The following is a 10,976-nucleotide window of genomic DNA, read 5'->3' as shown; positions in this document are numbered from 1 at the left end:
GGCCTGGGAAATGTAGTCAGACCTCGCGCATACCTGCGCGGTCAAAGGCACCAATTGGTACACGCGTTACTGCGAGGCTGCGCCATTAGCTGACCAATGAAAAGTCAACTTCCTTCTCATCCGGGTTTTGAACGGTGGCAAGCATGGCACCACCTGTGAGATACTGCATACCCGGTGAGAGAGCGGTCTCGGCACGCAGTCCCAGGCTGCATGGCAACTAGCTCCTGGGAGCCCCTGGCTGATGTTGTATTTCTTCTCCAGGTGAACGCCTGTGTAACTTGGAGGAAGGCATCCCCGGCAGCGGCACCTACACCCGGCACGGATACATCTTTTCGTCGCTAGCAGGCTGCCTGACGAAGACCAGCGAGAACGGCGCGGTAAAGAAAGCGACTACCCCGCGAGCGTTCTCTCTCAGGCTGTCGCGGTCCTTGGGAACAGGCACCGCGGACGCGTCTTTGGTGCCTCGGCAGCAGAGCGCTTTGGTCTCTTGGTTTCTCGCAGCTCTGATCCCTGCGTTAGCACAGCGCTGCACACCCGTTAGGTTGATCTAGCTTGATTGTGTGGATGCACTCACAGAAGGAAGTGGAGGGGAAAGCGTGCAAATTGAAAGTAGCTCAGCCAGCGGAGGGTTTCTTCACGTCGTGCGTCTCGACTTCTCCTGCGCCTTCACGTGGCTCCCACCTCACTGACATAAGTGGAGTAACGCTGGCGATTTTCGGTGTCCAAATGCTCTAAGCGCTCTCCTGCCTCGAAGCCTACGCACTGTATCTGGAGCCTATGCCTCTGTCTGGAACACACTGCTGCTCAGCCCCTTTCGTTAATCGGTGTTTGTTTGTTTGTTTGTTTGTTTTTAACCAGAGAAGCGCTTCTGGACCCGCTGATTGAGAGAAAATGGGGTTTTGATGGGAGTGGGATTGTCATGCCCAAGAATCCTCCTCCCAAGCACTAATTTAAATTTGTTATTCTTGATTGCATTTACTAGGTTTTTGCCCAACTGGATGTTTAAGTGTGGCCATGCATGGTGGTGGTACACGACTATTCCCAGCTACTAACGGGCACAGATAAAGCAGTGGTTGACATGTATAAGACAATAGAAGATTAAGAATTAAAACCTTATTCTAGTCTGGACGTGCTTTCCTAGCATGCCAAGCTTGGAACCTTAGGTCCAACCTCTTGTACTGCTTGAAATTTTTAAAAAGAATCAAAATTCTTTATGACTTGGCTAAACCTAAACTTCCCACTTTAGGTTCTGCTTATTTGTAAAAATAGGTTGCAGTCGATTGGTTTTGAGTATAAAACTCAGCCTGTCCGTTTACTATAGATTTCTCTTGAGCACTTTCATGTGTCCTGCACAGGGCTGCCCTTACTGATTACTGGGGAGAGAGTCATGAGCCAAATACGCCGAGCTTTTGCTGCCGAGGAGACAGACACAAATTAGGAACAAATGCACAAATCTGTGTTTTCAAAAGAATTGCGAAGTACAATGAGAACATGTAGCAAGCCTTATGTCTGTTATTCTAGATAGTGATAGGCGTCTGCAGGATAAGTAGAAGTGGAGAGGTAGAAAGAATGCAGTTCTGACAAAGAATGGGTTAAACGGACAACTTGAACTGGGAAGAATTTAGTAAGGTGGGGAAACAGCACAGAGCAAGACAGGTACTAGCTTTTTGTTCAAAGAGGATACACACACCAATTGCCATTGGAGTAAAACAAGAATTGCCATTCTGTAGCATTTCTTGTGCAGTATTAAAAAAAAAAAAAAAAAAAAACAGTATAACTTTGGAGGAAAGAGTCAAGATATCCATAATTATCAGCAATATGATTATATACCAAGAAATTCCAAGAGAATCTTTAAAAATTTAGAGCTAATCAGAAATGTTCATAGTATATCTGGCAGCCTAATTCGAATTGCGCCTTATCTGCTTTATTTCCTAAAATTCTTTTTTAAACGTCCTAAAATTGCTGTTCTATCTGCTATGAGCTACAAATGAATCCAAAGTCTGCCTGTCCTATCTAATTGAAGACAACCCAGTATTCTCAAACATCAGTTTTCTTTGCCCAAAGCTTCCTCAGCCAGTGCCCTGACTTTTATGTTCTCTCCACAGCTTCCCGTGGTGTCTGTGATGAGAGAAACAGAGTCACAGTTACTTCCAGATGTGGGAGCTGTAGTCACCTGCAAAGTGAGTGGGTCCTGATACTGTGCTTAGGGCATGATTCTTCAACTGCTGTGTTCTGCTGCTTAATACAGTAGTCACTAGCTACATGGGGCTATTTAAGTTTATAAGTGTTAAAAGTTCCTTTCAGGGATGAGCATGGTGGCTCACGCCTTTAATCCCAGCGTTCAGGAGGCAGAGGTAGGTGGATACTCCAGGCGGCCTGGTCTACAGAGTGAGTTCCAGGACAGCCAGGGCTGCATAGAGAAACCCTGACTCAAAAAAGAAAAGAAAAAGTAAAGTTTATTTTCAGCCAGGCTGAAATACAGATATGATTTATATCTATAAGCTCAGTATTTGGGAAACTGAACAGAAGAATTGAACAGTAGTTCAAGATCAGAATGGCCTACAGAGTGAGACCCTGTCCCCCACAACCCCAACACTATTTATGTAAGTAGCAAATTGTGGTTAGTGACTGCCATGTTGGTTGGCACATGACTGTTGTTTGGGGTTGTGTGTGGAAGTGATGGAGTCCCTTGAAGTGCGCCCTCAGTTGTAGGAAATGTTTTTGGTTTGGCTTGGTTTTTTAGCTCCTTTTATGTGTATAGGAACCTTGTCTGTATCATATGCATGCCTGGTGCTGCAGAGGCTAGAAATGGGTGATTATAAGCCACCATGTAGGTGAATTGAAACCGGGTCCTCTGGAAGAGCATCCAGTGCTCCTAACTGCTGAGCCACCTGTCCAGCCTCAGGAAATGACATTTCTGTCATCATAGAAGGTTTTACTGGCCAGGCATAGATGCACATACCTCTGATGTCAGTTGAGGGATGGGGGATCTCACAGCAAACGTGGGCTGCATGGTGATAACTCTGTCCCAAAGAAGGGGTGGAGGGAAGACAGACATAGTGGCTCATGCCTTTAATACCACACTGGAGAGGTAGAGGCAGGCGGATCTCTGTGAGTTCAAGGCCAGCCTGATTTTCAAAGTGAGTACCAATACAGGCATGGCTACAGAGTAAGACCCTGCCTTAAAACAAACAAGAAAAAAAAGAGAGGGGTGGAGGAAGAGTGTGAGTCAGTCCGTAAGTGACTTTTCAGGTAAATCGTTTTCCAAGCAAGCTTGCTGACCCATGTGAATGTGAAAAACCAACTCCACCAAGTTGCCTGGTTACTTTTGATGAACTTGCCACATCCTAGAATGACCTGGAGAGAGAACCTCATTTGAGGAACTGCATCCATCAGTGTGGCCTATCTACAGGACATTCTCTTCACTGATGATTGACATGGGAGGGCCCAGCCCACTGTGGGCAGTGCCACCACTAGGAAGATAATCCTTGGTTGTATAAGAAATAGCCATGGAGAACCAGTAAGCAACACTCCTTCCTGGCCTCTGCTTCAGTTCCTTACTCTAGGTTCCTGTCTTAAGTTTCTTCTACCTTGGCTTTTCCTGACAATGGACTATAACTGTAAACCAGTTCCTCCCCAAACTGGTTTTGGTCTTGATGTATGTATCACAGTATCAGAAAGCAAACTGGAACAGATCTGAAACTCCACATACGCTGTGGGATGTGAGCCTGTACTCCCTGCCCCCAACATCCATGTGGTGATGATGATGATATAGGGTTCCTAAAAAGTGCAAAAGGCTCGCTCTATTTGTTTTGCTTAAAGAAGGTGTCACTGTGCTCTGTTGGTCTGAAGATTTCCAGGATCAAGATAGACAATTCAGACATGCAGTTTTTGCCTGGCTTGTAACTTACTTGGTAGATTGCGTACTTAGCATGCATGAGGTGCGGGGTTCTCCGCCCATAGGCCCTGCCTAGACGGGGCATGGTGTTGTACATCTATAGTCACAGCGCTCAGGAGGTAGAGGTAGGGGATCAAGAGCTCAGCCTCTCCTACGTAGTGAGGTAGAAGCCAGCCTCGGCTGTCCTGTCTCAAAGAATTCGTAATTCTTCTCACTGACCTATTTCTGCATGTGTCTGGGGAAGGGTGTCCCTTTTCTTTTTCCTTGATAAAGTTTCATTCTGTAGTCCTAGGTACCTTGGAGCTTACCTTGTAGCCCAGGGCTGGCCTCAGACTTGGTGAGGCAATCCTCTTGCCTCCACTTCCAAAATGCTGGGATTACGAATACGTATTACCATTATAAAATGTTATAAAATGTTATATAAAAGTGTTCTAAAGTGCTGGGCTAAGAATCCAGGTCTATGCGTAGACTAGCCCAGTATTCTACCAACTGAGCTCCATACTCAGCCCCAGAATATTTGAGATGAGTGTTGTAGTAAATTTAAGAAAGAGTATAGGGCTATATAATGTTAATTATTATTAGCCCTAAGATTATCATGGCAGTATTGTTTAACCCGCTATCACAAATAATAAGACACAGACACCTGTTAGATTTATAATTGCCTTATTTGCCTTGTGCCGGGCAGATATTTAACTTACACTGTCTCATTGTCCTCACCATCCATCTTCCAGCCCCCATCCAATGCCATCCACCTAATCCTCGTCATCTGGTCTACCTTCCATCCATAATCCCATGCTTGTGTTCTTCATCTGGGCCTTTCCAAGCTGTTATCGGAGTAATGCCTTTCTGCTCACGTGGTTTTTTTTCTCCACACTAATCCTTCTTGGTGCCTTCCTTCCTCCTCTCTTCCTATCCGTTTCCCATGATTCTCTCCGAAGCCCCTGGAACCTTAGCCACACCTACCCCATTCTGCCCCGCATAGTTATAGGCCATTTAATGAACCAATCAGGAATAATGTTTTAAGTAGGTTTATACAAACAAGGATGGGTTAACCAGATCTTAACCAGTAATTAGCATTAGACCAACCACCAGCAGAGGAGGTACAAATTAATGTCATATGCTATGTGCCTATAATATTCAATACATTCCCTACTCATTCCCATCTTCTACCAATTTTATTTATAATGTATTTGTTTTTATCTATCTATCATACCTCTTTCCCTGTTTCCTGAGGAGCCCAAGTGGCCTCAGACTTACAGTGTAACCAAGAGTGGCTCCTATTGATCCTCTTGTCTTCATCTCCTGGGTGCTGGGATTACAGGTGTATACCACCTTACCCAGCTTTACTCTTTCACTCTTCTCTCTTTATAAACTATTACAGAAAAAAAAAATTGTATTATTCTGAGAAAAATACCACAAAAGGCACAATGATCTCAATGTCAGGAATTAGCTAAAATGTACGTTAAATTCTGTCCACAGATTGGTTTCCTGGGAAGAACTGTAAGGCCTAGATTTGTTAGAATACACTGATTATTTATGTAAGACTTATGGGCTTTTTTGTTGTTATTGTCATTTTGTTAAAGTTTGAACCAGGCAGTGGCAGGAATCCCAGTGCTTGGGAGGCACAGGCGGGGGATCTCCAAGTTCAAAGCCAGCCTGTTTTACATAGTGAATTCCAGTACAGCCAGGGCGAGAACAGAGTTGTCTGGCTGAGTTATTGAGGCTGTCCTCGGACTTGCTATGTAGACCAAGCTGGTTTCACTCTTGACCCTTCTGTCTCAACTTCTGTTGTATTTAGGATTGTATTATAGACATTCGCCACCACACCTAATTTAGGTTTGGGTACTTTTTAAAGTCAACACTGTATATTCTCATTGGGTTCCCGTAATAGCACTGTTGTGGCTTTCAGCCCACAGACACGTCTTAGAAAGAGACAAACAGATGCTAACTTACCTTAATTGGCTGGATAGATGGCTTCCAGGTTAAAAGCACTTGCTACTTTTCCAGAAAGCCTGCCTTTCGGTTCCCAGCATCCACTTTGAACAGCTCAGCTGCCTATGACTCTGTTTTCAGGGGGTGGGGGTGGAGAGGATGGATACAACATCTCCAGCCTCTGTGGGCACTTGCACTCAGGTGCACAGACACACATACAGACACTCATACGCATATAACTTTTTGAAATGAAATAAAGGGCTGGAAAGATGGCTTAGTAGCTAAGAGCACTTGCTGCTCTTGCAGAGAACCTTGGTTCAGTTCCCAGCACCCACATAGTAGTTCACAACCGTCTATAACTCCAGTTCTAAGAAATCCAACCCTCTCTTCTGACCTCTGTGGACACCAGCACACATGCGGTACACATACATACATGCAAGCAATACTCATTACATAAGATCAAATAAATCTAAAAACAAAACCCCTTAAGTCTGTATAGTACAGTTACTTTGCTCAAATCACGGCTGCTGCTCTAGCTCTCAGTGGCCAGCAGCTGATGCTCTGATGCCTGTCCTTCCTCTGTTCCCTAGGTCTCTAGCATCAACTCACGTTTTGCCAAAGTACACATCCTGTATGTGGGATCCACACCACTTAAAAATGCTTTTCGAGGAACTATCCGGTAAGAGGTATTCTTGTGTGTGTGTGCATTTGCCTCAGCACCAGGAGTGAGGCAGGGGTAGTGGGGAAGACCAGAATTTACGGAGCAATTACAGTTCCTTTTCCTGCCTGCTTTACTCTCTCCTGTGTGCTTTGCCCCACAGTATAACCAGAGAAAATGTTATGTGAGCTACGAGAAAAGGAAAATGTTAGTAAAAGAGGATTTTTAAGCAAAGCAAAGGGGGCTGGTGATCTGTCTGAGTTGATGGAGAAGCTCTAGATTTGATTGTCAGGTGCCACATAGATCAAATGCCTGCAGTCCCAGCACTTACAGGAGGAGGCAGGAGCATGAGAAATTCAGGATAGTAATCCTTGACTATATAGCAAGGCCAGCCTGGCCTACATGAGACCCTGTCTCAATAAGGACTGAGGAAAGCTGTAAACCAGCAGTATCAGGTATTATTATTGTGTGTGATGTGATGTGGTGTGTGTGTGTGTGTGTGTGTATCACAGCACTCCTGTGAAGGCCAGGACAGCTTTACAGAATTGCCCACCTCTTTTTTTGTTTTGTTTTGTTTTGTTTTTGTTTTTCTGAGACAGGGTTTCTCTGTGTAGCCTTGGCTGTCCTGGACTCGCTTTGTAGACCAGACTGGCCTCAAACTCAGAAATCTGCCTGCCTTTGCCTCCCATGTACTAGGATTAAAGATGGTTGAACCCAAAGGTTGTTAGAAAAATTTTGTGGAGGGGCTGGAGAGATGGCTCAGCAGTTAGGAGCACCTGTTGCTCTTGTAGAGGACAGAGGTTCAATTCCCAGCACCTACATGTTAGCTTCAGTTCCAGGGAACCAAAGAGGCATGCATGTGGTGCTCAGACATGCACGCAGGCACAACATTCATACACATAAAGTAAAATAAATAAATCTTAAAAAAAAAAAAAATAGGCGTTGGGGATTTAGCTCAGTGCAAGCGCAAGGCCCTGGGTTTGGTCCTTAGCTCTGTGGGGGAAAAATAGCAAAGGTTTGTGGATGAAATGATAGATTGTTATGTGGCTTCTTTGAAAAGAAACAGTTGTGCAGTTATTGTAGGCTAGATGGTTTGGTGGTTGGTTCATTTGTTTGTTTTGGGGTTTGGTTTGATTTTGGTTTTTGGGAAAAAATCCTATAGTCAGGCTGTCCTATAATTCCATATGTAGCCAAGAATGACCTTGACGTTCCCATAAGCTTTCCATTGTGAAGAGTTATCAATACTGTTGTTCTCTATTGTCCAAGAAAGGCTAAATGTTTTATCATGCATGCTAAAGATGGCCCTCCATCCTTGTGGCAGTCAGGAACCCAGTGTGGCCTGTTCTATCTGCTCTTGTTTTTCTCTCCTTCTCACAGATAACTAATTTTTTTTTTTTTTTTTTTTTTTTTTTTTTTTTTTAGCAAGGAAGATGTTCGAGCAACAGAAAAAGACAAGGTTGATAATTGGTGGTTTATTTTTGTAAAAGATTTTGGTTGTTTGTGTTTTCCTACAACTTTAGAAATCTTGCTTTAAAAATTATTATCCCTGGTCTGGAGAAATGCCTGAGCCATTTAAGAGCACCTGCTGTTTGTCCAGAGGAACCAAGTTCTATTCCCAGCACCACACAATGGCTCACAACCCTCTGTAATTGTAGTTTTAGAGGTTCTGACACTCTGTTCTGGCCTCCACGGGCAGACACCTGAATGCATGTGGTACACATACATACACATATAATACGTAAGTTTGAAAAAATAGTTGGATGGATGGATATAGACAGAGAGCCAGGAGTAGGATACATGCTCACCTTTAACTCCAGCACTCAGGAGGCAGAAGCAGGCAGAACTCTTGAGTTTGAGGCCAGCCTGGTCAGTAATTAGTTCCAGGCCAGGACTACAAAGCAAGACTTTGTCTTTTAACACATCTCTTGCTGTAACATGAAATACAGATTGCTGTCCCTTTCTTCCCATATAATATGAAATACAGATCACTGCCCCTTTCTTCCCATATAACATGAAATACAGATCACTGTCCCTTTCTTCCCATATAAGAGTTTTTTTTTTCAGGTAGTTGACCAAAACGGAGTTAGGCTGTTATTATCACTAAAATTATTATCTAAGCATGGTATCTTTAATTTCAGTGCTTAGGAAGCAGAGGCAGATTTGTGAGGCCAGTCTGGTATACATAACAAGTTCCAGGCTGACGGGTGGAGGGTATGGGACAGGAGGCTTGTAGAGCTGAGGTTCATAAGAGACCCTGTCTGGAAAATAAGGTAGAACCAGGCGTGGTGGAGCACACAATTAATCCGAGCTCTAGAGAGGCAGAGATGGGCAGATCTCTGAGTTCAAGGTCCTAAACTGGAAATTCACTGTCCCTTTGACCTACATAGAAGGTTCAGGATAACCAGTGCCATACAGGGACCCCCTCCCCCCCACCAAAAAGTAAAATCAGGTGGAAGACACCTGATTTGCTACTTTGTGAGTTTTTTCTTCCACTCTTCTCCATCCCTTTTCTTCTTCCCTTTCAAACCCCTAACACTAGATAGGAGACAAAAAGGATAGAGAGGAAAGGAGCAACATAATCATTCCACTACTTCCTGCTGATTTGAGTTCCTTGGTGCAAGTTGGATATCTAATTTCCTCCTCCTCCTCCTCCTCCTCTTGTCTCTTTTTTGCTCACAACTACCTAACAAGCCAACCATCAGCAACCAACAACCCACCACCTCTCAGGGGCCCTAGCTTTTATTTACCCTCTGAAAAATTACAAGAATCACGCCTCAACTAGAGCATGAGGCAAATCACAATCACCTGCTGTGAAGCAGCCCCATATCCCCACACCTCGGATTAAAATAAAAACAGATTCTTAAAATATTTTGTCTTTTTAAAGATTTATTTATTATGTGTACAGTATTCTGCTTGCATGTGTGCCTGCAGGCCAGAAGAGAACACATTATAGATGGTCATGAGCCACCATGTAGTTGCTGGGAATTGAACTCAGATCCACTTGAAGAGCAGCCAGTGCTCTTAACCTCTGAGCTATCTCTCCGTTCCAATTTCTGTGTTATTAAAGAAACCAAAATTCCAAATTTCTCACTACAGCCAGATGTCAGTCTCTGACCGCCACACAAATACGCATCCTCATCCATGAGTATGTATGCATTTATTAATTTTTGAGACTTAGGATCTTCCTGTATTGCCCAGGCTGGCTTCAGACTTGATTTTCATTGCTCTGCCCCTCCTGTGCTGTTTGTTTACAGGCATGTTACCACAGTGTCTGTTTTTTGCCTTTGAAGCTCGTTGTTTATTCATTACTCCTTAGGTATTCTGGAGTCTTCTCAGCACAATTATACTACCTTTTGCGCAAGTCAGATTTCTGATCACGTTACTAAATTCAAATTCTTTCATTGGTATGATACTGAAAGAATAAACATCTGAATTGACATAATAATGACACCTCCCCCTGGGGTTAGAAAGTGGACTGGGTCTTTTGGGTTATTTCATGTTGTCATGTAGACCTAAATGTACCTTTTACTCCCGTTTGGTTTTTTGCAGGTTGAAATTTACAAGAGTTTCCGCCCAGGTGACATAGTTTTGGCTAAAGTTGTATCCTTTTTGTTTTGCTTTTTTTTTCCAAGGCAGAATTTCTCTGTGTAGCCATGGTTATCCTGGAATGCCTTAGACCAGGCTGGCCTTGAACTCAGAGATCCATCTGCCTTTACCTCCCTAGTGCTGGGATTAAATGCATGTGCCACCTGTCTGGCCAAAGCTGTATTCTTTATGCCCTCAGGTTTCTGTCTCTTTGTCAGAAGAAATGGAAGCAGGTATGACGATACATTGTGAGGATCAGGAGTTCAGTGCTGGCCTGGGGTACACAAAAGGGGTTGAGGTGGCAGAAGCAACAGCACTTTAAGCCTCTTATTTCCCTTCACTGTACGGTGTGACTAGATCTCCCTAGGTGATGCACAGTCCAATTACCTGCTGACCACTGCTGAAAACGAGTTAGGCGTGGTGGTGGCCCACAGTGAATCGGGTAAGTTGTTCTTACTCCCAAGTCCCTTTCCCTGGGAACCATGGCTGTCAGGGAAGCAATAGGGATACATGTACTTACATGTGATATAGAAAATGATATTTTGATCAACTATGGGTATCACACCATGATGGGTCCCCTACAGTTCTAACACCTAGTGCTAAGGTTGTAGCTCAATGGTAAAGTACTTCCTTAGCATTCATGAGGCCCTAGGTCCCTAGATCCCCAGGATCTCCCCCACCAAAAAATAAATAAATAAAACCCATGAGATGACATCACCTCGTGATGTAGCTGTCTTAACTGTGTGAGTGCATGCTGATCTTGTCCATTTGGACTCTCATCTCTCAAGAGCCTGCACACATCGCTGAATACCACAGAGCTCAGTTTAGTGAGCCTGGAGTGGTTCCCCTAAAGGTCAGAATCAGAAACTGCCACATACATCATGGAGTAAATAAGGTTTCTTT

The 10,976-nt window shown here is 44.0% G+C and overlaps 1 protein-coding gene across 1 annotated transcript in view; it reads left to right on the top strand.

The window, feature by feature from the left end:
• Positions 1 to 121: 121 nt before the first annotated feature.
• Positions 122 to 10,976, top strand: part of Exosc1 (exosome component 1) — a 12,086-nt gene continuing 1,231 nt past the window's right edge. Inside the window, exons 1-7 of the mRNA XM_055591684.1 lie at positions 122 to 174; positions 262 to 377; positions 2,106 to 2,180; positions 6,421 to 6,509; positions 7,911 to 7,944; positions 10,038 to 10,088; positions 10,431 to 10,515. Of these exons, the coding sequence (XP_055447659.1) occupies positions 144 to 174; positions 262 to 377; positions 2,106 to 2,180; positions 6,421 to 6,509; positions 7,911 to 7,944; positions 10,038 to 10,088; positions 10,431 to 10,515 (481 nt within the window). The 5' untranslated portion in view covers positions 122 to 143. The remainder of the gene's footprint in view (positions 175 to 261; positions 378 to 2,105; positions 2,181 to 6,420; positions 6,510 to 7,910; positions 7,945 to 10,037; positions 10,089 to 10,430; positions 10,516 to 10,976) is intronic.

Source organism: Psammomys obesus, unplaced genomic scaffold (assembly GCF_907164565.1).
Source record: "Psammomys obesus unplaced genomic scaffold, mPsaObe1.curated_primary_1811, whole genome shotgun sequence".
Lineage (NCBI taxonomy): Eukaryota > Metazoa > Chordata > Mammalia > Rodentia > Muridae > Psammomys > Psammomys obesus.
Note: the sequence above shows the minus strand (reverse complement) of the source record. Positions and strands in the feature narration are given on the sequence as shown.